A 25807-nucleotide genomic window follows, 5' to 3' on the forward strand; every position below is an offset into this window, starting at 1 on the left:
CAATGACTGTAGGTTTAGGAAAGCCACCTGCCATTTCTGCAATATTACGGAACACTCACAGAGTGTTTGTCAAAAGAAAGCTAGACAGTTCAAACCTTCTAAGGTAAATTGTATCGAGGAAATTAACATGCTCTCTAGTTCTTGCAGAAAACCTCGAAATTCAAAGTTGGAAGTACCGATCTCCGTTAATTCGGTAACCACACACTTAGAACTGGACACTGCTACAAATGGAAATTTCCTTTCCAGCGACGTCTGGACTCGGGTAGGCACACCTCACTTGCAAGCACCAGTGTCGCAGTTTCAATCTGCTACCAAGCATCTAGTACCAATCACGGGTTCTTTCACGGCCCAGGTAACTTGTCCTTCCACGGGAAGGTCAGATAATATTCCTTTTGTAGTCACGACAGTCAAAGGACTAAACTTGCTAGGTCGTGATGCAATCTCGTCTTTAGGAATTTCTATCGATAAATTCCTTCTGTCTAATTATTCTATTTTACAGAGTATCCAGTCGTGCGACAAGCCTGATAAGAGTCTGGAGAAAGCATGCTCCCTCTTATGTGACGAGTTCAAAGATGTTTTTAAGCCTGAACTCGAGTGCTTACGAGATTATGAACTAGACATAGATTTTAAGTCTGATGCTAAACCTGTTTTTCTCAAACCTAGGCCTGTACCTTTCGCGCTAAAGGAGGACTTAGCACAAGCCTATGAGTCGGGAATTGCACGTGGTGTATGGACACCAGTTCAGTTTTGCGATTGGGGCACACCGGTTGTTCCAGTCCGTAAGCCTTCAAACTCTTTAGAAGAGAAGGCCAAGTTACACATATGTGGCGATTATTCAGTCACGGTGAACCCTTCCCTGGAGACCCATCGTCACCCGTTACCCTTACCAGAAGACTTAATGCAAAAGTTGGGTGGTGGGTATGGTTTCAGCAAGATAGACTTGGCTGATGCCTACAATCAGATTCGACTTGGTCCTGACAGTCGAAAACGCCTCGCATTAAGCACTCACCGTGGCGTACTTTTACAAAATGTTTTACCTTTTGGCATATCTTCTGCTCCAGGTTATTTTCAGAAGATCATGGACGACCTTACAGCCGACCTTCCAGGGGTCGCAGTCTACCTAGACGACATTCTTGTCAGTGGCACTACTGCTGAGGAGCATCTCCAGAATCTTAGACGGCTCCTCGATCGACTTCACTCAAAAGGCCTGAGATGTAGAAAAGACAAGTGTAAGTTTGCACAACCTCAGGTAGAGTACCTCGGACACATTTTGTCCCGGCAGGGCATCTCCAAAGGTCCTAAGGTAAACGCCATACTTGAGATGTCTGCCCCCACTGACGTATCTTCTCTTCATTCGTTTTTAGGTTCCTTACAATTTTATTCGAAGTTTCTACCGTTGAAGGCTTCCACAGTAGCAGAACCACTATACCATCTCACGAAAAAGGACATTCCTTGGAGATGGGGAAAACAAGAGGAAAACTCTTTTGTTCAGCTTAAGCATTATCTTTCTACTGATGAGGTTCTTACACATTTCAATGCGTCACTTCCGGTAGGTATCGCATGTGATGCTTCTAGTGTGGGCATCGGTGCTACTTTGTTTCACCGCTACCCAGATGGCACAGAACGGCCTATAGCAAACGTTTCAAAAGTATTAACAGCCTCTCAGAGAAACTATAATCAAATTCAGAAAGAGGCTTTGTCGATAATTTTTGCGCTAAAGAAATTCTATCAATATCTTTTTGGTAGATCATTCATTTTGGTCACAGATCATAAACCATTGCTTAGTCTTTTTGGCCCGACCAAATCGACACCTTCTTTGGCAACAAATCGTTTGGCTCGTTGGGCACTTTTTTGTCGCAATTTACCTACACTATTGAGTACAGGAAGACGAAGGATCATCAAAACGCTGATGCTTTGAGTCGCTTACCAGCAGGAGGAGATAAAGTCTTCGATGAAGAGGAAAGTGCGGATGACATTGACATCGTCTGCGCTATCGATGCTCTGGATTTGCAGGTCCAGACCCCAAATGCTGCCTCACTACGTAAAGAATCTTCCAAAGATCCTATAATTTCCACGGTAATGCGTTTCATTCATGAAGGATGGCCGGCCAAGTCTTCTCCACAAGACCCGGTCGAACCGTTTCGTAAGTACGCAGACTCTCTTTCTACTTGTTACGGATGTCTACTTTACGGTACCAGAGTGGTCATCCCGTCAAAACTTCGTCCTTCCGTCCTTCAATTGCTTCATGAAGGACATTTTGGCATTGAGAGAATGAAGCAGTTGGCAAGAACATTTGTTTACTGGCCAAACATTGACCGAGACATAACGGAACTTTGTCACAAGTGCAGTACCTGTGGCGAATATCAACCGCAATCTAAATCCAGGTCTAAACATGGACGGTTCCAGAAGCACCGTGGAGTCGCTTACACATAGATCATGCGCTAGAATTCATGGGTTACCATTGGTTACTCAGCATTGATGCTTTTTCTAAATACCCATGTATTCATGCTACTACTTCCTTATCTTCAACAGTTACTATCAACCTGCTAGAAGAAGATTTTGCTCATTTCGGCTATCCCCATACTATAGTTACCGATAATGCTAACACTTTTAAATCCACAGAATTTCAAACTTTCTGTAAGGAGAGGGGTATGGTGCACATCACGGGTGCCCCTTACCATCCGGAAACCAATGGAGCGGCGGAGCGCCTCGTACGTACGTTCAAGCAAGAACTTCGCAAATCTTCCCTGCCCCCGAAACAAGCCGTCTTGGAATTCCTACAGCAATATCGACGCACGCCCACTCGGAGTGGCTACTCTCCAAGCCAATTACTCAACAATCGTCAGATTCGAACCAAGATCGACACGCTTCTCCCCACATCGTCTCAAGTGGTACCCCGACAAAGCCCTCACAACACGGACGCCTCCGAAGGTACAAAACGGCATTTCAAACCGGGAGATCCCTGTTACGTGCTATCATTCACTCCACGACGGAGTCAGGATCCTCGTTGGGTTCCAGCCGAGGTGATTAAGCGACAGGGTAGCAGAATCTTCCTGGTACATCTGCTGCCACATGGTCCGACGTGGAGGCGACATATGGACCAACTGCAACCTCGCTATGCATCATCGGAGGACCAGGAGCAGGGAGAAACTCCTGCACCAACAGTCGACTCCTCCGCTGTCTCCACCTCAGCTCGAACGGATTCGGACGACACACCGACTGTACTGAAATTCGGGCCACACAACCCACGAAGGTCGAGCCGTCGCCGCAGACCTCCGGCCCGTTTCGGACTTTGAGTTTGATTGTTTAATTCGGTGTCTTGTTCATTTTTTATGTTTGTGTATAAAATTATCGGGGAGGTGTTATAGTCGTCATTTACGTTGATATTATGTAACTTGTGACCTGCTTCACTACATGATTACATTCAGCGTTTTCTGGTACAGACGCTGGAATTGATTACCACCGCACTGAGCGTGTAATCAATTAAGCGTTCTGTACCACGTTCCTGAGTTGATTGTTTTGCGTTTTTTTCTTACTATATATTGCGTTGCTTTTATACAATGAATTAGTAAGTACAAGAACCAGCTTAGTGGCCGAGTGGTTTCGCCTTCGGCTCTGGTGCTGGTAGATCTGAGATTGATTCCAGGTCGGGTCAAACCGAAGACTTTAAAAACGGTACCGATTGTGTTCTATCCTGCATAGCGCAGTGAAAATGAATCGGGTAATAATGTGATAACATCGTAAACCTGATACAAATTAAAAATGAGCCCTGTCGCTAAAAGACCTTAGCTGTTGTAGAGCGACAATAAATAAAACCATAACATTATTATTATTATTAGTAAGTACAAGAGGTAAGTGGTTTTCTCACTTGGTTGGCTATCGCTACAATTATGATTGCTTATTTTATATTAAACGTCTGGAAATACAACACTTCGGAAGTCGTAACATAGATTCACCTTGAGCTTTGCTTCTCATGTCCACGTAAGTCTGCAAAGACAAACGAGTGAGTACATCAGCTGATCAAACAAGCAGAAACAAACTTTAAGAGAATGGAAGACCAAAATCTTACCAGTTTACTCAGCAAACAAAATCCGTAGTTGTTTTGTTGAATCAATATAAAAACGGAATGATTTGAAGTGAAAACGACGGATTTTGATTGCTGAGTAACTGCCAATAAGCCAGCCCAACAAATAGTTGTCGTACATAGCGTTTTGTAAGAGCAGTGGCGGATTCAGAACGTAATTTATGGGTGGGCCTAGGAAATATGTTGGTGGGTCTTCACCAATAATGCCACGGCGGGCCAGCATACAAAAACTTAGTGTTAGGCCTACCACCTACCGGAGCTTCTACACAAGGCGGAGTCTCCTAGGTTTCGAGTTAAAAAAGTTGATTATGTCATTATAATTCGAACTGCAATGAGTTGCCTTTCTAAAGACAGAAGTGTCAAGTTGTTAAAGCGGCCAGTCAGCATGGATGATCTCAAGCGCGTTTGGATCCTGTTTGTTGCGGAGAAAAGTCTTTCAACGCTGCAGGACTTGGAAAGCAGTGTCATGATGGTCCTTAAAACACTGTTCATATTCGGGAAAATCTCAGCAGGGCAGCTGTCCAGTAGGCCTACTTCCATTAATGTAGGAAAGTTTTCCCAATCCATTTACCGTCTGATTTATTGAATGAACAATTATGTTCAGCATCTGCGATCTCAATGCCATACAGCAGTGCACACGGACCATTTAGAATGTTTTTTTCGCCAAAAGTGGCAGATCCAAGTGCGAAAGAGGGCCGCTGCTCTCAGTAATCCATACGTGCTATCGCGATCCATTAGGCTATTGCGTCAGATCAGTTTCCATTTCTTCAACTATAGTGCAATGGCGTAGCTAGGGGGGCGGGGGGGGGGAGGGCGGACCGCCCCGGGCAGCACGTCTGGGGCCGGCACTTTCAGACTACGATTTTTTATTTTGATTATGATCTGATAAAAAAACGCATTTCATTTTCACTTGCTTTTTCTTGAAGGGGCGGCAAAATCTGAATCCGCCCCGGGCGGCACATTCCGGCACATTCCCTAGCTACGCCACTGCTATAGTGAACTAGTTTAAGCTAATATTATGTCCTAAAGATTTTGTAATTTTCCATGCAACCTGCTCCCGAAGTAAATAGGAAAAAGGGAACAGACAATAAAATGATTGGTTCGCATTTGGCGACAGTCAGACCAGTTCAGCTCCGCTTATAAAACATCAAATTGATTGTGTACTTTTATGTAATAATTTCGTGATAATGTTTCACTATCCCGTAATGTTTAAATTCAATTTTGTTATGGCCTCGTTAGACCAACAATATTATACGAACACCTTCTGATTACTAAAGATTATAATTCGAGTAATAATTGTGTGGAAATGGTCAATAGAGTCAGATGGTCAAATTAGTTAGAATATCTGTTAGACAGACAGAATATCATTAGACAGCTAATTAACATTTTAAACCACCGCTAATCCTCATCCTTATATACACTTATATAATAAAAATAACCACAGTGTCGTCCATAAAGCGGCAGTTTAACTCCGTTATCTTCCTATCAAGAATACAGTTCCACAGCGCCCTTAAATCCTCATTGCTCTAGGCAGCCGACGTTATTCCCAGCAAGCACGTCCCAGTTAGTTATCTCATGTTTTACCATCAGTTCTTCTGTCAGTTTGAGCACGCCACCAAAGTCACCCCTAGAATCCTCGCGGAAAGTTGCATAGGCCTATGTAGCTTTCATTGTTTCAATCAGTGATATACGGTCTGTCACATAAAGTGTTGAGCTCCGCAGGCCCTTGGTGGCAAAATCGCTGTTTTCAAACAGTTTGCAAAAGACACAAGTATGAAAATGAACTTTTTCGTTTGCATCTGCTGCAGGAGCTGCTCTGCTTCTATTTTCGTTTGTCCACTGCTTTCAGTCAGCTTCCCTGTAGGTATTCCGAGGCTCGTGTAAGTCGGACTTGCACGTCATCCCAACCTGGCCTGCTTATGTTTTGCGGTACTTGTCCGCGTACAAGCTGAAATAACGAAAAATAGCGATGAATCAACGTAGCCTATGTTAAACTAAGTTTGAAAACAAGACTGACTGTGTGCAGTTTGCATTTGTGTGAATATAATACGATATTTAACCTTGCATCAGTAGAAGACAAAGGAATTCTAAAAATAAGATAGTTCGAAGATACAAGAAAGCTCATAAGGAGCATATTCGGTGGATTCTTTTTTACCGGACATGATGTTTTTAACGTTCGTATTATGTGTGCAAAACTTTGAAACTGGAAAAAACGGGTTTGATATTTAACAATGTACAAGAAACTTATATAAGAGCAGAAAAGAAAGAGCAGAGAATGAACGGTTCTGCGCAGTTCTGCACGCACTATACTGCACAGTTTACAATCAGCTTGAAACCAATTTAAAAACGTCAAATAAGCACATAGCAGGAAAAGAGATGCCTCATTGCGATTCATTACATCTTAAATGAGGCTTTTGATTGATAAACCAACTTTCAGAAAACATTCGTTTTTTACAATTATTTTTTTAGCAAAAAGTGCAGTAGTGCGTACAAGATTCGATTCTTCATGATTCATACTTTTCACTCTCTTTTCTGCTCATTCTTCTCTTCTGTTATTTAAGATTCTTGTTGACCGTTAACAAGCAAACCCGTTTTTCTAGTTTCAAAGTTTGCACGCCATAATTTTTTTGTCTAGAAGTTTGCAATAACCCAGACAACAAATGAATGGTTGATTTTCTGTGGGAAGTTATGGGCTTAACATGAATAAAGATACTGAAAGACTTTGTGTAAATATTTTCACCTCTAAAATCAGACTATGATAAAAAGGAAATAAACTTTGAATTGAATGCCAAGGCGGTTTTTCAACAATGGTCATATTAATAAACATCACTAACATACCGGTAGTTCTTTTATTTTAATATGTATTTATTCAAGGTAAATTTTTAAATGTAGGCTTAGCATGAATTAATATAAAAAAGAAAATGTGTAAATAATTACATACGCTTCACCAGTGATTCAAAGAAAAAAGCTTATTTTCAACGTAGGAACAAAAGCAAGGAATTACAAAGCTTTCTAGAAAGGTGTTAAAATTATACAGTTTTCAATCCAAGCTGCCCTTAAGTAATACAATACTGTAAGCAAAAAATTTAAAATATAAAAAAAAAAGAAAAATAAGTTTTTATCGCAGAAACTGAACTCTAATGCTGGTTCTTTTTTGTTGTACTTTTGCTTTGACCAAACTTTGGTGCCTCCAAAGTAATGAAGATTTGACATAGTGCAAGTAATCCAAAAGTTAATTTGCGTTAAAATTTTTGCATGCAGATTAGTATTTTGTACATATTTGTGTAGTTAAGACGTGCTTAATCAGAAAAATGGTAAGAAATTTTTCTATTATTTACACTCTCTCAATGTGTTTCATTTATGAAATATCCTGCGGGATTATGTAATACTGTTATGCTCAATAAACAAATTTTAAAACTAGTTGTAAATATGTAAAATATACTCTTATAATGCTAAGCCGTATTGTGATGCTGTGCCTTGCTTGTCTGTGGTACAAAAAATTAAACTCCCTCCGGAAGTAATAAACAAATAAGAAGTAACCATAATAATCTTTTTTTCAGGCTGAAAACCAAAGAGTGGAATCTTCACCGGTGAGCGATTGTTTATCAACAAATTAATCAAAACTATGCCACATTGTGTAGGGTTATGCATTAGTGCGATTGGTTGTGCACGTTGGTTATGGTGATCACGTGACCCATACACGGCGCAGTTGCAAATCATGTCCCTCAAATTTCCAAATTGGATCATTTTTGACTTTGAAACTTCATTAGTTTACTTTGATTTTATTAGTGACCATCACAGTGCAAACAATACGTGACAAGATAACAAATGCCTAAAGAAGGTGGAAATGTTAGCATATGAAACCAAGCAATGGCACTGCATTTAACATAGCCTAATATGTGTTTTTATGTAGCGCTGTATCCATCCCAGACATGCGTTGCTTTTCAGCGCTTTACAGAGTAGACATAGTAAATGCAGCAGAATAAAGGGGGTTGAATGAATTATTATACTGAAATATTATGCTATTCGTTTTGCTAAGCGACTACCACAGAACCGACAGCATTGGTGGTTCAGTGGTAGAATCTTCGCCTGTCATGAGAAATTCCGGGTTCGATTCCCTGCCAATGCAATGTGTAGTAGGTGTGATGGCTGTGCAAATTAAAAATATTAATTTCTAAACACTGTTTTAGCAATGCATATTTTAAACCTTTTGGTTTTGCCATCTTTTCCTTTTTGTTGGTGCCAAATTCCTGTGTTTACTTTATCGTTCTTTTCATTTTCGTGCCAGCAATGAAAAACAAAATTGAATTGAATTGAGTACCAAGAAGCAAGATTCTGTATCACTTTTAAAAAGTCTTTGGTAGCCTATGACCCGACAGGGTATCAAACTTGTTACATCATTTAGTCATCATTTACATGCTTACCATCACCTGAAACGTGCAACGTAGACGAGACCTACCAGTACATTTGCAATGCCATAATAACTGTGGCAAAAGCCACAATACTATATGGCCGTCAAACCAACTATACACCATGCTGGGACTCTGAATGTGAGACACCCTATGGCTTCTACCAAAATGCCACACCTGGTACTGCTTTCAACACCGCCACCACAAAATTACTTGAGCGGTTGCACGCAAAGAAGCTTGAGCGATGGAACGAAGCCTTCCAAGCTATCGACTTCTCACACTCAAACCGCAAAGCATGAGACATCATCAACAACCTCACTGGGCGCTCAGCAAACTCCCCTCGCCAGACGCCAGTGCCCCGTTTCTGCAGATGCCATCGCTCCCCAGCTAGTGCACTACGGGGTCTACAAGATAAAGGATGGCAAGCCATCCCGTCTTGTCGCCAAAGAAGTATCTTCCCTGTGGCGAGTGGAAATACCACAAGAAGAAAAAATCTGTGAAGATTTCACTCCAGAGGAGTTCACCACCGCCCTCCGCCTAGTGAAACCACACAAGCCTCCTGCACCGGATCTGCCTTGAGTTTGTGCTCCGTGCTAGCCCTGCCCTCAAGTTCTGGTTACGTAAATTCCCTTCTCCTTGCACCACCTCACAATCCCTAAAAGTTGGAGAAGAGTTTTATTAGTTGCACAGCGGACCCAAGGAATTATTGCTTAATATCCCTCCTCTGTTTTATTTTCAAAATCCTCAAACGGCTGATCTATGCCCGCATATACCCAATCATCGACTAGCTCCTTCCAAAAGAGCAAACTTGGTTCCGCCGTAGAAAATCCACTGTAGATCGGGTCACACGCTTCACTAAAGACATTGAAGATTGCTTTCAGCCAAATAAAGACCGGAGTTGTTTTTCTAGATTTAACAGCTGCCTACGACACCGCGGCCTTACTTACAAGCTGCTTCGCCTGCTTTTAGACCGACATATGGTCCATTTGATCATGACGGTAGCACGACAATTTAAAGCAGACAATTCAAAGCCGAAAATTCAAAGCCGTTCATTCAAAGCTGATGATTCAAAGAAGAAAATTCAAAGCGGTTGATTCAAAGACGACGATTCAAAGACGAAAATTCAAAGCCGTCAATTAACCCATTAGTGCCCGGTCATCGTTCTAGTCGGAATATTTTTACAAAAAGTTTCATGTAAGGTCCTTATGGGTTAGATATGAATATTCAAAAGAAATTTTTCTGATATCTGTACCAGGAATGCAGAAAATGGTACGTCCCTATATGGGCGCTTGGGCATTCGTACGAAGGCTTGATGTAAAATAAAAGAAATTAGCACTTTCCGGTAATGGAATTTTTGAAGTCACAAAAAGCAATACTGCTGCCCTGAGATGCATTAAAAATGAATTTCTAATAAAAATACATCGCTTTTTCATTAGATTTATTGAGAAACGAACAAACGAAACTCGATCTAAACAGATAATATTACAAATTCCTTTCAGTTATAATCATTTCGAAGCAATCTGGGTGCAGTCGAACATAACATCGACGGCATCTGTATATTGACGTTCATTTGTGACAGTGTTTGCAGACACCTTATTTGTCCGTCTTGATGATCAGGTTATTGCCCTGGTCCTTTTTGATCTCTTCACGGTTGACAAGTGCATGTGTCGATGGTAAGAGAGAAAATGTCTTGTTGCCATTGATCATAATTGTCATTTCTACACAATATGATCGGATAAAGTCAAGGAGGCTAATTTTTTCCGTATCTCTCTTTCTTCTGTGATTGCACCAATTTTTTCTATAAAACCTCCAAGCTTGCACCATACTGATATTTCGAATCCAATTGTACACACCCCTGTACCAGTTGCGGTTTCTTGAACGGATGGAATAACAGGAACTGAGATTGTCCAACAGGTCCACACCTACCATGTTGTTATTGTAGATCTTGAGTAAGTAAGGCTGATCCACGTCCAGTTTCATTACTGCATCACGAGAGTATTTAAAATTTGATAAAATGATTAGGCCTACCTACTATAACTGAAAGACAGTACCGTGTTCAAGAATCTTTCCAACAACAATGGTTCGATTATCTCCAGTAAAGTTGCTTCATATCTCCCTTCTTCATATTATCGGTCTCTTTCTTTGATGGTAAAGATAGATTGTTTATTCGATTTCACCTCATTATCCCCAAAATACTTATCCCTTTCTTAGACAGATGATCTATGAAATCCAGGCTCCTGAAAAGATTGTCGCACACAACCTTCGAACCAGGAATCAGTCGAGCACTTTTCATCAGGCCATAAACAACGTCAGGCCCCCTGACTCAATCCATACTTGAAGATGTTTGTTTTTGCTCTAGCGTAGGGACACAGTAGATTAGCTCTCCATGGAGAGTGCACAATGCACATAGACCAAATTTTAAACCCGAATCTTGTTGGTTTGCCCTTTATGATTTACTTGAGAGGGTGGGGGGCCAAAATAACGGATCACTGATTCGTCTACAGCTACGCACTCATTTTTTTTCTACAAATTTGGCTGCTATCTCATTCAAAGTCTCAAAAAGAAGGGTAATTTTTCAAAATGAGTCGTCTTTAGAGTGATTTAAGTTGGAAAAATGGCTATAGCGCATTACTTCATCAAAAATATTCATTGACATAGCTCTTCTTGCCATCACATTGCTTGTATCATCTCTCCTCTCTCAATACATCCTGCGTGTGAAAGGGGTGATGTATCCTGTCATAAACATAATTGCATGACTTGCTCTTATTAAGGAATTAACTACCTTTCACTGGAATGCCAATTGGTTTTGTTGTGCTGCATACCTCTGGGTCTCTCTCACTACTTTGTTCACAAAATCATCAGTCAGAGATGAAGAGTTTCATAACATCATACGGCGTTTTCATATTATCAGGATCAATGGGTAAATTATCATGGCTTCTAAGCTTCAGGATAAGGAGGATTTTTTTCCTCAGTTGATTTTGCTGTAGACTGGATCCTATCTTTGTTTCTGATGCGTACAGGTGGTATCTTTTCCTCTGTTAACTCTTCTTTACTGGATGATGAGTTAGGAGACTCAGTTTTTCATGGACGGTCCTTCTTTTTTTTAGTTACAAGTGTGACTTTTCCAATTAGTTTGGGTAATTCTGTAAACTTTCTCTTGGCAGGCTTGTTGTACGATAGTTCTTCTTCCAGGTCATGTAACGCAACGGGCGTTGACCCATTTTCTTGTGTTGCCAGTACTTTCTTTACGTTTCTTCTTGGGTTCCAACGCAATGGGTTGGCTTTGGATGGTCCCGGTAGTGGCTCTGTCTCATCGTTGTCAAATGTAGGCCTCTTCTTATTTTCAACAAAATCCATGTCCTGAGTATCTTCATTATGTTGAATCACTAATAATTCGCCTTTCTGGTTCAGGATTCCTTTCCCGACATTGATAACGTTTTTGACACCCTCATCTTCATTTGCACTGTCCTCATCGCTCACGTTGCCGAATTCATCAGGAGGAATAAATTACAGTATCTGTGGGCTCCTTGGGTGGGCCTCTTTCAAATTTCTTGAACAGTGAAGCGAATTTTCCTATAAAAAGTACAAAAATTTAATTATACATGAACTTTTAAAAATAAAGATAAATTAAAGATACATGAATATTTATAACAAGACCTCAATTTACAGTACAAAAACAGTGAAAGCGCCTACTCCTAGATTCTAAAGCACCACTGTACGCGTACGAAAGTGATGACCTAACCTACTACTCGAACTAAAACGTCCAGTTTTGCAAATTGAACATCAAACCGTTACAAATAACGTTCGTTTTTGCACCAAAAATGAAAACATACGAAATCCTATAGCATTAGGCGAACCTGCTTATATGTCTACAGTTAGCACAAAGCGTCCGCGCCAGTGCCCAAGCGTCCCTACAAGGACTCACCTAACTTCTAACTTATATTCAGAAAAAATAATAAGAGAAAAATAAAATATTTCGCTTTGGGCACATAGCTATAGACGTACATATTAATAGATTTATCAAAACATAAAGTTGATTAAAAACAATTTTACATACCTCGATTTTGCAGGTCACAGTTTGTGTATCATGTGCTGGCTCCATATTTCACAAAAGGTCCACATTGAACGTTGCCTAGTGAACACTAAAGCTTCTTTATGAAAACGCTCTTGCGCTGTTTCTATAGCTATAATGGTATTCTAACCAAAGAAAAAAAAATTTGAAAATAATTAGCAATCTGAAGAAAGCAATTCGGAATCTAAAATACCCACTTTTCACGTCCTTGTAAGGACGCGAGGGCATTAATGGGTTAAAAGCCGATAATTCAAAGCTGAGATTAACGACAAAAAAACAAAACAGAGAAAAGTCGACAATTCAAACCTAAAATAGTTCATAAGAAAACAGTTTCAATTTAATTACATACCAAAAGCCGGCAATTCTAACAGAAAATAGTTCGCAAGAAAACTACATGCCAAAGTTGTGAGCAATTCCACGCAGATACTGACTACTGAGCCGTTGTTCGAGCATCATACTGTTGCACAATGCGAAGGATCCGTTCATTTAGTTGTTCATATTTCCTTTTTCGAGATGGAGGATTGTGGCCTGCCACAAGACATTCCATTAGGACTTCGTTATGTTTTTGCTCTTTCTTAAGAGCGTTGATGCAGCGAAAGATGGACGGACGAAAGCAACCGACAGTTGATTGAAAACGTCTATGCCACCCTTCAATGCTATTGTTGGTACGATGCTCTCCACGCAAAGTGCGCTGATAAACATTCCAAAGTTCATTTGGGAACACAGCAGGTCTTCGATGCCCGTGGCGAGTTAGTCGACCAATCCAAGTGTCCTCAAAGTAATCAGCTTCAGGTTGAATTCGGTGATCAAATTCTTCATCTATCACTAGGGCTTGTAATGCGTTCTCAACGTCTTGTTCTGGTACAAAAGCTAGTGCTGCCAGGCTCCGTGCACTCATTGCAAACTTTCCATCATCTTCTTTATAAGCTGCTACCAATCCAAATTGCTGTATTTTACGCCAAACACATTGCTGTAAATGGTAAAAGCAGCCCGTCAGTGAAGTTGTGGGAAAATTGTCTTGAATGGCATTGATTGCAGCCTTCTCAAAGTCTGTCATCCAGGACATTGGATTTATTTGAGGTCGAAGGTTTTTTATAGCCTGCAAAAGTCAACAATAGGTTTGAGCAGCTTTGTTCGGAAGAAGAGCATAAACAAGAGGTACAATTGTGCCTTATTCAATAGCATGGATAGTATATAGCTGTTGAAAGAGATGGCTTGGAGCTGTGCTAAACGTTCCATCAGAGAAATAGCTTTGACTCTGAGAGAGAAGTTCAAGGTTACGCTGGGTACTGAAGATGCATATGCGATCATTTCCAGGCCCAGAATCATAAAGCAGAAACACAGTAGCCTATCATCATCCAATTTCTTGAATTCTAATGGAATTACCAGTTCTTCAGCATTTGACCGCTCCACAGGAATATTTTGTACTTGCCTTCTGGCTCGCTGAATGCTGCGTTTCAAAACACGTTTCTCAGGAATTTGAGCTGCTGCATTTGGATGCAAATCTGCTGTTGCCGCCGTAATGATTTGCTGAGTTGTAGCGTAAGACGTTGCTGCTTGCAACTTAACCTGGGCACAAACGTCCAAAACCTGCTTACGCTGACCATTTGGAGCGTGGTTATGTTCTCCAATAAATTTCACTGCCTTTTCATTGCAGACATGCATTCTTGCTTTGCACTTATTTTCCTTCCAATACTCTTCACACAACCAGAAGCTTAACCCCTCACCAAGCTTACTATCCCTGTCGTGATTATAGCAGTAGCCGCCAAGGCATGCTTTATGCCTTCCTCTTTCCGTTTTCGTGAAAGAAACATCTATACTACTCCTTGTTCGACTTCTGACTAACTTCAGCATTGCAAAACGATGGACTTTTAAGTACAGTACGAGCTCGCACTCTTATCACATCACAATAAGATTAATTAATTTCAATTATTGACTTTTCCAATCAAGCGGATTAATTATCGTCAACTTTGAACTGCCGGCTTTCAATTGTCGGCTTTCAATTGACCGCTTGGAATTGTCGTCTTTGAATTATCGGCTTTCAATCGACCGCTTTGAATTGTTATCTTTGAATTATCGGCTTTGAATTTACCACTTTGAATTATCGGCTTTGAATAGACGCATAACCGATCATGACACTTGTCAGGAATCGAAGCTTCACCCTCACCACTGGGAAACTCATTGCGAAACAGATTGAGTCGTCTGATAAATGGTGTCCCAAGGGGATGTCTTGGCTTCACTTCTTTTCAACATCTACACCCACGACCTGCCAACCAGATCGTGGGTGTCCACGTACATGTACACAACAATGGAATATCTCTGTCTTTCTGCCCCGAACCAAAATACCTTTGGGTAACATTTGACAAATCGCTCACATTCCGCCACCATTTGGTGTCACTGCACTACAAATTGACATCACGCGCTGCGCCTGGTAGGCTCTTGCTGGAGGGCGAGGGTTGACACTTTGCGTATAGCAGCCGTAGCGCTTGTCTATTCCTCAGTAGATTTACTGTGCAACTGTTTGGTGCCGCAGTGCTTACTGCCACAACATTGACACTGCAACAAACAGCGTCCTGCACATAGTGACCGGATGCCTGCGTCTCACACCATTGGACAATCTTCCCATTCTTGCTGGCATCCAGCCTGCTGAGCGTCGTCGAGAAGAAGCCACTCTGTATCTCGGTGGATTGGCATTGGACCCCAAACATCTTATTCACTCAAAGGTCTGTGATCCTTCAAACGAACATTCTTGTCGACAAAAGTCAAGACACTTATTTGTGTCAGCCGCTCAATTCCTGATTAACGAAGTTGATGGACGGCATATCTTTGCGGCTAATTAGGCGGACCATAAATGAAACTCTGAATAGAAATCAAGTACCACCAGACTCCATTATTTCATTTTCGGCGCCAACACACGTCCCATCGGCCTGACGCTACAAAGACAGACGTTGATGCGTCTTAACCGTCTTCGCATGGGTGTCGGACTTTTCCGCTCAATCATGCACCGGAATGGTAGGCAATCTTCCTTTTCCTGTGAATGTGGTGCCGAGGAACTGACCGCAGACCACATCATCAACGACTGTACCATCTTCAAGATACCTAATGGAGTGGAACATTTGCGCGTCGTGGATGATGAAACCAAAAACTGGCTGCTCACTCTTATAGTAGCTTTCCATTGTGTAATTTGAGATCATCGCGAATCTGGGGTGGTAAAAGGATAGACCAGGGGTCGGCAACCTACGGCCCGCGGGCCGGATCCGGCCCGCCAAGCAAAATTATCCGGCCCGCAGCATTTTTGCAAATTGTAGTTGGCGGGCCAAAACGAACATCCCATTATTTTATGCTGCCATTTGGTTTTACATAACAGAATTAAGATTACTCAATGTTATGTAAAACTTTCGCAATTTTTACTTTTCCATATTTATCCGTAACGCTCACTTGTAATCACGTAGCCTGTGTACTTATGCCGCAACAATGCTTAGTTAGGGCATTGTCGCCATTTTGAATTTCCTTGATATTCTTTCTCTGCGAACTGCATTTTAGAGAGAGCGACGTTGCAGGCCTGACAGATAGTTTGATAGATTTGAAGTTTTAAGAATTAGTTTGTTTGAAGGTTGATAATTTAGAAATATGTGTAGCTTAGGAAGCAGGAATTGGCCTTTTTAGTGACAGCCGGTCCAGACTTTTAAATTACTTTATTTTTTAGAGTTATAATTTACTCCCAGTTCCATTTTTCCGTTTTTTTCAACAAGTGATTCTTGTCTTTGAAGAATTTGCTGCTTGTTAGAATCCACCAAGCATAGGAAATTATCACAAAGCGCCTTTGTACCCGCGACCTATCGATGACGGGTCGCTTTGTTATAGTAAACTAGGTTTGGGGCAAAATTTAGCTTAAGCTTGCAGAAGGTAGCATCAAGGTACTTGGCAGTTTCACCTTGAAGTCCGGTTATATTAGCCTATTTACTGCATGCTAGTTGCAGGCTACATGAGTTGCGTTAGTAATAGTCAATTAACCGTATATTTAACGGCAAGTTGAGAACACAACTTACTGATGACCACTTGCAAGATGTTATGATTCTTGCCTCATCCAACCTATCACCTGACCTTCAGAAACTTTCTAGCAGGAAACAACATCAAATATCACATTAATGTTGTGCTGTCAATAAATAAAGTACTTGGTGTTTTTCGTTACCAATTGTTACTAATTTTCTTTATATTAATCTATATAAGCCTATAGTAGCTAAATATGGAGATACTCTGATAAGAACGCCAATTTTAACAATATTATGAAAAGTAAAGAAAACGGAAGTGCAAATGGAAAACTTGTACGGCCCGTTGACATCTGCGCAGTTTTGTTTTGGCCCGCGACTGAAGAAAGGTTGCCGACCCCTGGGATAGACCATCCGTTCCAGAGGCTTGGAACGAACCCATGCTTAACGATTTTGATGCAGACAAACTAACTACTAAGTCACTGTGCCAGTATACAAAAATTAAACTAAAAATTGCAAACGCTTTTGTTTATACAACGTATGTATAGCCCTTGTCCAGCATCTGAACAACCGAAATTCATGAGATGTAAATAGGCAAGGAAAATAAGGCACATCAGATGGCGGTTTGATTCTTCTTCAATTGCCTTGCCTGAACCAGGCATCGACGGCATCTGATGAATAATAAGCAGACCAAGTATTCCTATTAATATATATGTTGTATGAATGATTGTTTCTGTTTTGTTAAATTGTTTCAAATGAATTTGTTGTTGTTTACCAGGTGCCCGTTTCCAAAAACTTTACTAGATGTTTCAGTTTTTGCTTTCTTATATGACCCAGAAATTTATACTGTCGGGTTTAAATATTCTTAACATAGATCTGGTTTTGTTCAAATATGACGTGCCTTATTTTCTTCGCTATGTTTACAGTAGTTATTCTTGTGCATTTCTTATTTCATTTTTTTAGATATCAGTTGTTGATATGCTTGATAAGAGTTAACATGTTGTATAAAAGAAATTTGAATTTTTTAGTTTATTGCTTTATATTAGCTTACGGTATGTTAACTACCATGTTGCTTTTTGGTTATATCTGCTTCTGGTAGCCTACAACAAAGCAACCTATCCACCAAAATTGATAAAAATGGTAGAAGTGACAAAACGATGTTACGTGACAGCTTATTGAGTAGAGGCACAATGCGAGATGAATGCGTTAAAATTTTACTTGAAAAACCATAGGATTTACATCCACACCTTTTACTTAATTATGTTGTTCTTTTCTTCAGATTGCAGGAAAACTTTACAAAATTTCTTTCAAGAAGCATGCAGATACCGGTTTGAAGTTGACAGGAGTTAATACTGGAGATGTGTGAGTGACTGTATTTCTTAATGTTTGTGAAATCTTTATGATGAACGTTGGTTAACTTTTTTACTAATTGTGAAAGTGTTAATTGACGAAATGAGAAAATGTATTCTCAAGTTGAACAGTAACAACCTTTTAAATCATCTCTGATGCAACTGTTGTTTTAAACATTGCAACATTTGTACTTAAAGTGCATAGTAATCATACTGGTATTCTTTGCTCAAAGTAGGCTACTAATTTTTTTACTCATGCGTATTGGCTGCACCTTTATTTTGGACTTGTATTACGTGTGATCTTTTTGCGAAAAAAAAGCTTACATGTTGGAAGTAAGTTAAGCACGGTCATAAACATTTAACGCTTTAATTATTACAATTATTAGTTTTATGTTGTAAATAAATATGATAAATATGTTTTATGCAGAGTTACACTTGACTTTCTCACACCTAACGACCAGAGAGCTTTCCATGCATCTATTTGATTCAATGAAAAGACTATCGTTTGCAATACCTTACCTATAAAATGTCGAGTTTTTATAGCAGTATATTATATATAGTAATATTGTTTGCATTAAAATGCCGAAAAAGCTGCAACAACTAAATATGAATAAGGGTAGGCCACTAAACAGAGATGTAGTCCCACTAACTGGGGTTTTGGAAGCGGTAAATATGGCCTTGCATAATTTAACCTATAATATCCAGCTTCTGTAGCAACATTTACAATATTTTTTTCATTTTAATTAGCCATAAAAAGAACATTAAACAAATTGAAATGAGTGGGCCCCTAAACAACCGTGCCACCCTTCCAGAGGTAGGAGAAACGGTTAATACGGTCCCGCTATCCAAGACCACTCTTCAACACTAACATGATTGGACTACACAATCACAACAACACTAAAAAATCAACGTATTTTAAAGGAGGGGGCATAGCCAATGACCCCCTGCGTACGCCACTGACCACAGCTGATCATCTTTTGATGTCAGACAATCAAACCGCTGCCAGAGTAGCTATTGCATTGCAGGCTGATGGTACAAACGATGACGAATTACTGTCTTGTCTTATAGAGCAATGAGCTAATCTCTTGCCCTAAATAGATAGTTATTGTGCAAGTTTAAAATTTTAGAATGACATCATCATGACTTTTATGACGTCACCATGACGTCATCGTCGAAATTAAATCTAAGATATCTTTCTGTCAGTCTAGACCAGGGGTTCCCAACCTTTTTACAATCTCGTACCACTTGGACGGTTTGTACTACTAAGCGTATCACTTCTTGCAGAACAACTAATTTGATCGAAGCATATTTTATTCAGAAGAATAGTATTGGCCTACTAAAATAACATTAAAGTGCCACAACTAAGTTTAATGAGATTTTTGTTTACTGTCCACCAATTGGTCGATGCGCTGTGAAAATTTGCTAACAACGCATCAAAAGTCATTTCCGGGCGCACCTAGTCGGTTTCGATTTTTTGACTTGATGTTCATCGTGACTGAAAATTCCTGCTCGCATTCCCACGAGGAAGGAAAAATCAGTAACTGCGGAACAGCATGGGAAGCTAGCCTTGAATATTAAGAGGCCATGCTGAGCCAGAAGTTTATTGGAGAATACTGAGCCAGAAGTTTATTGGAGAACATTCCTTGTAACCGTTATTGAACATTTTATTCCAATCTATTTTTAGCTTACAACTAGCATCATTCAACGCTATTTGTAGCTTAAGCTATAAAACAGTAGATGATATATATCAAGAGCAATCATTTGACATAATTAACGCCCACTGTCCCACAGCGTTGACAGCCTTTCAAAGTAACTGTGTTCCTAATTGTTGACATGAGCTGTATTTTGAAGATCGTAATGATACGAAACAACAAGAATAGTTGCGGAACAATAAGAATAGGCTACGAGATTTTTTTTTTTGTAAACAAAACCAGATAAACAAAATATAAAGTTGTGAAAAAAACGGAAGCTATCGCGTACCACCTAAAAAACCTTCGCGTACCACGAGTGGTACGCGTACCACAGGTTGGGAACCCCTGGTCTAGACCCATTGGTAATTTTCAAAAGATGTGTATAGGTTGCCTAAAACAAGTAAAATACCTTTTCACATCTAGTCACGCTAAGTGGTGCCTCTTATTCTTTTTAATCCATTCCCACACGTTTTGGGAGAATATTGTAAAACTCTTGATTCTCTCTTCTGATTGGTTGTGTTTAATTGGTCTTGCGTGTTCTGTGCACAGTCGTCGTGTTAGCTTCTGGCGTGATTCGCGAAGCTCTTCGTTCACTTTTCTCTTTGTCCACTTTTCAGTTAGTTGTGAGGGTTGTGAAGAGTTTACATGCTTACTTTATGTTTATGTTTAGCTATGTTTTATAAAGCCTTTGTTATGGTAATCTTATTAAGTAAATAAAAGATGTCGCTAACCAGCAGCGTTCCCTACAAGTTTATTTCTTTCGTTTATCCTAACTCATTATCCATATTTTTTGATAATATTTGTGACTAAATTAGCTGAAAAAGTATTTTCAGTTTCAAAAACATTTTATTTAATCATAAAAGTAATACAAAAACCATTGGTTACCAACTGAACAAGTATGCATTTAGGCTGTATTTTTGAAAGCTTATGCTATAAGTAGGCCTAACAAAAAGTAACTGTTTAAGTGTTCAATGTCCCATCTTATCTGCATGAAGTGCAAGCATAGATCACCTAAATTGCAGCATAGTTGCATAGAGCCTGACAGACTCTATTGGTTCACAACGCCATTTTTTTCGTGGTTGACAGAGGTTTAACGCTTTAATAATATCATTAATTATTTTTAGTTATTTGCATTATTATTGTTTATTAAATATACGTAAATTTATTTCTTCCTGCTTGCACCGCCTTACAATCATTAAAATGTGGAGAAGTGCTTTAATAGTTGCGATCCCTAAGCCTTACAAGCCATTAGAAGACCCAAGGAGTTATCGTCCGAGATTCCTCTTCTGTGTTCCTCTCAAAATCCTCGAAAGACTGATCTATGCCGGCGTCAACCAAATAATCGACCCGCTTGATCCAAAAGAGCAATCTGGGTTCCGGTGCGAAAAATCCACCGTAGATCAAGTCACACTCTTGACCCAACATCGAGGATTGCTTTGAAAAATGGTTTCTCACAGGCATCGGTCCTGGCTCTACTTCTTTTATACATCTACACTCACCACCTGCCAACCACGGTTTCTGTAAAATTCTCATAGCAGATGACCTGGCAATTCTTCACTCCACAAACTCGTGAGAAAACCTAGAAGACACCTTGAGCCTGGACATAAAAACCCTTTCTGCTTATCTCCAGCATTGGCCACTGAAACTCAGCGAAACCAAAACTGTGACAGCAGCTTTCCAACTATACAATCGGGAAGCTGAACTTGAGATACATGTCTATAACAATGGAAAATCTCTGTCCTTCTGTTCTCAACCAAAAAATCTTAGAGTGACATTTGACAGATCGCTCACATACAGCTACCATTTTGGTGTCACTGAGAAAAAAAACTGGCATCGCGCGCTGTGCTACTCAAGCTTATGGTAGGCTTCAGCTGGGGCGTGAAAGCTGACACTTTACGTATTGCAGCCTCAGCTCTTGTCTACTCTTCAACAGAGTACTGTGCAATTGTTTAGTGCCACAGTGCTTACTGCCACAACATCGACACTGCCATCCCAGCCAGCAAGCCTATATGGGCCCCACATGGGGACCCATATGGGCTGATGTACGGGCCCCATGTGAGATGCCCATATGGGACCCATACACATTGTGTCCGCGGGCATCACATTGCCCCCATATAGGCTGCCCATATTCATTTATGGGTTGCTCACACTCAACCCACAAATCTAATATGGGCTGCCCATATGTAACCCATAAATCTAATACAGGCTGCCCATATGTACATAAGGTATATAACTGCAGACAGATGCCAAACTGCAATCAGTGAACTTTGTGCAATGCATAGCAAGGTGCCCCCAGTAAAAATCGGCGTAAGCCAAGAGCGTCAACTGGCAGACAGTGCACACGATGTTTATTTTGATCAACAACGCACGAGTAGGTATATAGCTCCATGTGACATTTTCCTATTTGTGGTACGTAAGCACAAAAAATAGTACTACTGCTAACCTTGCCAAAGTGCTCCAACTGCAAGCAGTGAGCTTTGCGCAATGCATAGCAAGGTGCCTCCAGTAATTTTGCTTGTTCAATTTCATTTTGTGTTTGTTTAAAAGATCAACAAAAGTCGTTTGAGACAACTAAAAAATCTCAAAGTCTAGACAAATGCTGATCGAGGTGTAGCCTATATCATATTAGTATGGGTTGCCCACAAACCTTTGAATCACTGTGTGGGTAGCCCATGGTCTGCCCATAAAAAATGTGGGCAGTCCATGGTCTGCGCATAAAAAATGTGGGCAGCCCATGGCCTGCCCATAAAAAATGTGGGTAGCCCATGGTCTGCCCATAAAAAATGTGGGCAGCCCATGGTCTGCCCATAAAAAATGTAGGCAGCCCATGGCCTGCCCATGAAAAATGTGGGTAGCCCATGATCTGCCCATAAAAAATGTGGGCTACCCATGTTCTGCCCATAAAAAATGTGGGAAGCCCATGGTCTGCCCATAAACAAAGTGGGCAGCCCATGGTCTGCCCATAAACAAAGTGGGAAGCCCATCAATATTTCATGCTTAGCCCATGATCAATAATTTTATGTGGCTAAATTTCTTAAAATGCATTTATATGATCACGCATTTGAAGATTGGAAGTTTTATATTCCACCTTGTCATTTAGCAACACATTCTGCAAGAAAGCCCATATTGGGCGCATATGGCAAAAACAAAAAAACCCACATAAAACCCACATGCCCACAAGCCCATTAAAATAGTATATGGGGCCCATATGGGCTTGCTGGCTGGGATAAACAGCGCTCTGTGCACAGTGACCGGATGTTTGCGTCCCACACCATCAGACAATCTTTCCATTCTTGTGCTGGCTAAGGTTCGTTGCAAAGAAGCCACTCTGTTTCTTGTTCGACGGGCATTCTAAATAAATGTGTATTATGCAGGTTTAAAATTAACTTTCACACCTCGGCCACCGGAAAGTATGCTTTTTACATAAGTATACGATACCAAGAAAAGTGTATGGTCCGTAATGCCTGGGATGAGGGATGGGGTATTGAAGAAAGGGGTCTTCCTGGCCCATTTCCATTTGTTAAAGATGGCCCATTTATGGTAAGATTTTAATTATACCAAAGTAATTTGCTAGGCTTTAATTAAAACGTTTCATTTCAACCAAAAACATTATGTAGTTCACAATGTACACTGTACAGTAGATACTAACCACCTGGTTTAGCCTGATGCTGCGAGCTCGCTGTGGTATTAACGGTTTGCACTTGCTTTCAAAACACAGTTCCCCAGTCAGTAGTCATGTGTTATGACAAATGGTGCTAAAGTCAGTGTGTCATTGTTTTATGAGGACTTCAACACCATTCGTCTGAATCAAAAAAGTGTGTTTTGTTTGGTTGGTTTGAATCTTAAACTTTTGGCAGAAAAACTATCTTGATAGGTTATTCCTAGCAGTTTCACATAGTTGTAGAAGCTTTGAATCACTGATGCAAGCCCGGTCACCGAGATTGACGCAGTGAAGTTTCCGACTGTCGAAGTGTTGTTGTCTCTTAATTATTTTATCCACTAGGTTGAGCTAATCAAGAGATGTTTAAAGCTACATTCATTTTCAGATCGAGATATCTCTGACAAAAGACCGAGACTCCTTCGAATTTAAAGCAAATGGAATACATCAGTTTTATTACAAGCATCGATTACCAGTGGATGACATCGATAAACTTGAATTGTCAGGAGGGGCCAACTACCAGCAACTGCTAATCGTTTAAGCTGATTTACAAAAGCAATAGCAAAACCTACAGTAGGCTATCTTATTTGGAGCTTTATTAACAAAATGATTTGGTTTGTGAATCTTTGTGCTATAAAAAGACCTGAGAGTTTCTGTATTTGTCTGTTAGACTTAGATCTATTGAAAATTTTTGAAAGATGTGTATTGTGTAGGCTATGGGTCGCCTGAAATAAGGAAATGTATTTTCACCGCTGGTGGCGATAACTGCTGTTCCTTAATTCCCTGCACACTTTCCAAAGCAATAACACAGTGAGAATAAGTCGGGTAATAATGTGATGGCATCGTAAACTTGATATAAAATAAAAAATGAGCCCTGCCGCACAAGTCTATTGACCAACAGACCATCGAGTTACACACCGCCTAAAGCTAGGTTTAGACTACGTGCGTTTTCCGCTCGTAAATGTTGCGTTGCAATTTACGTGCGTCTTGTCTGAAACAGCTCGCGTTTACACTACTTGCGGTTTTCATGCGTACAGTGTTACGTCATTTGGAAAATATAGGTTATTCCCCTACATTGATGTCAATCAGCTGATCCAGTTGACATCACTTCAGTTCTGTCAATGCGATCATTGCAATACATGTTGAGTTTTACCACGTCTGCACAAATGACTTTCACAAAAAGAAACAAGCTTATAACACAAGTAGGCTAATCAAACCCTAGACTACACTAGCTGTCAGCACACAATGATATCAAAGTAGAACACTTTTGAGGGTCATATATTTCGAATGGAGAAGCCAAAACAAAAATTAGCCTACTCATCAATATGGAGTGCAGAGCGGCATCCAGACTTTTAAAGCAATGCCAGATATATTTAATTGCACCGAGTGGGTTCTTGTGTTAAAATAAACTTTGTTTGACCATGACCACCTGGAGATGTTTTTTTTTAGGTTTTTTTAGGATTTTTAGGTGGCCATGGTTTGACCAACACCAAGAGTGTACCACTGGAATTTTTAGACAGGCTATGTTTTTAGAATAACCTTGGATTCTAAACTCATGTTTAGCAAACACTTTGAAAACTAAACTGTCTATTTCTAGGCTATATATTTTTTGATTAGTTTGACCTTGCATTCCAACCATTTTGCTCCTGACCTTGGTAACTTTGTTCAACAACCTTCCTTGTTTTATAACCTTTGAGGAATAACTTTGAAATCTTTGTTCGCTTTTTAGTAGATCGGTTTCTTTATTTAAATGTTAAAAGTTAAAACTATACCAAAGGTCTACCACTACAAATTGCTTTCCTACTTTGCACTCAGCATAAAGAGCACTAAAGATACCGGTATTGTAAACTACTGAGCAATGCAATTGCACATTCGTGTAAATATACACTATAGTATACAGGATATATGAGATCTCACAGATCACTACCATTTGTGACGGACTAAATTCTCTGACAATATTAGGCTATGGTAGGCTATGTATAGTTTAATAGCGGTTTATTTTCTGCTTTCATAAAATATTAATAGGCTAAAACAAACAAAAAACTGAATGCAATTCAACTCTATTTGTCACCAGCGAATCAAAAATATAGTATTTTTGCATGTTGGCAGTTTCCTGTATTATTGTTTATAGGCTATGCACAAATAATGAAAAAAGTAGATGCTACAAATTTGGTAGAAGCAAATAAAATAGCACTAACAGAATTAAAAAGGTTGCAAAATCACAACAATGAAAAATATGGACAAAGAATTCTTTGTAATAGCAATGTTGACAATAATAAACCACCATTATAGTTGACAATTTTTGGCTGTTTATCAACAAATCTATAGACCTGCAATGGTAATTATTCACCACAACAAATAATTTTCAGTAAAAAAATTTTCTTGTGTTAATCTGCCTAATGATGGCAATTATAATATTCCATATTGACATGTTTGTGTCACACATGTATGTATGGAATAATGTCAGTCAATATTATACTTTTGTCAAATCAATTTTAATGCCTAAGAACACATATAACAACATGATATGTTATATGTGTGTTCTTACCACCAAA

The 25807-nt window shown here is 39.9% G+C and overlaps 1 protein-coding gene across 1 annotated transcript; it reads left to right on the forward strand.

Moving 5' to 3' along the window:
• Window positions 1–7269: 7269 nt before the first annotated feature.
• On the forward strand, window positions 7270–24132 carry LOC145776836 (galectin-5-like). The gene is made up of 5 exons (XM_082588060.1): window positions 7270–7398; window positions 7645–7674; window positions 17834–17916; window positions 22969–23134; window positions 23641–24132. The coding sequence occupies exons 1-5, from the start codon at window positions 7396–7398 to the stop codon at window positions 23791–23793; spliced, it is 435 nt and encodes a 144-aa protein (XP_082444186.1). The 5' UTR covers window positions 7270–7395; the 3' UTR covers window positions 23794–24132.
• The last annotated feature ends 1675 nt before the right edge of the window (window positions 24133–25807 follow it).

Source organism: Aplidium turbinatum, chromosome 1 (assembly GCF_918807975.1).
Source record: "Aplidium turbinatum chromosome 1, kaAplTurb1.1, whole genome shotgun sequence".
NCBI lineage: Eukaryota > Metazoa > Chordata > Ascidiacea > Aplousobranchia > Polyclinidae > Aplidium > Aplidium turbinatum.

Excerpts from the sequence above, each read along its gene's own strand:
- LOC145776836 (XM_082588060.1), top strand. Across the intron at positions 7,675-17,833 it reads AAAGAGTGGAATCTTCACCG|ATTGCAGGAAAACTTTACAA; the intron begins GTGAGCGATTGT and ends TCTTTTCTTCAG. Across the intron at positions 23,135-23,640 it reads TTAAAGATGGCCCATTTATG|ATCGAGATATCTCTGACAAA; the intron begins GTAAGATTTTAA and ends ATTCATTTTCAG.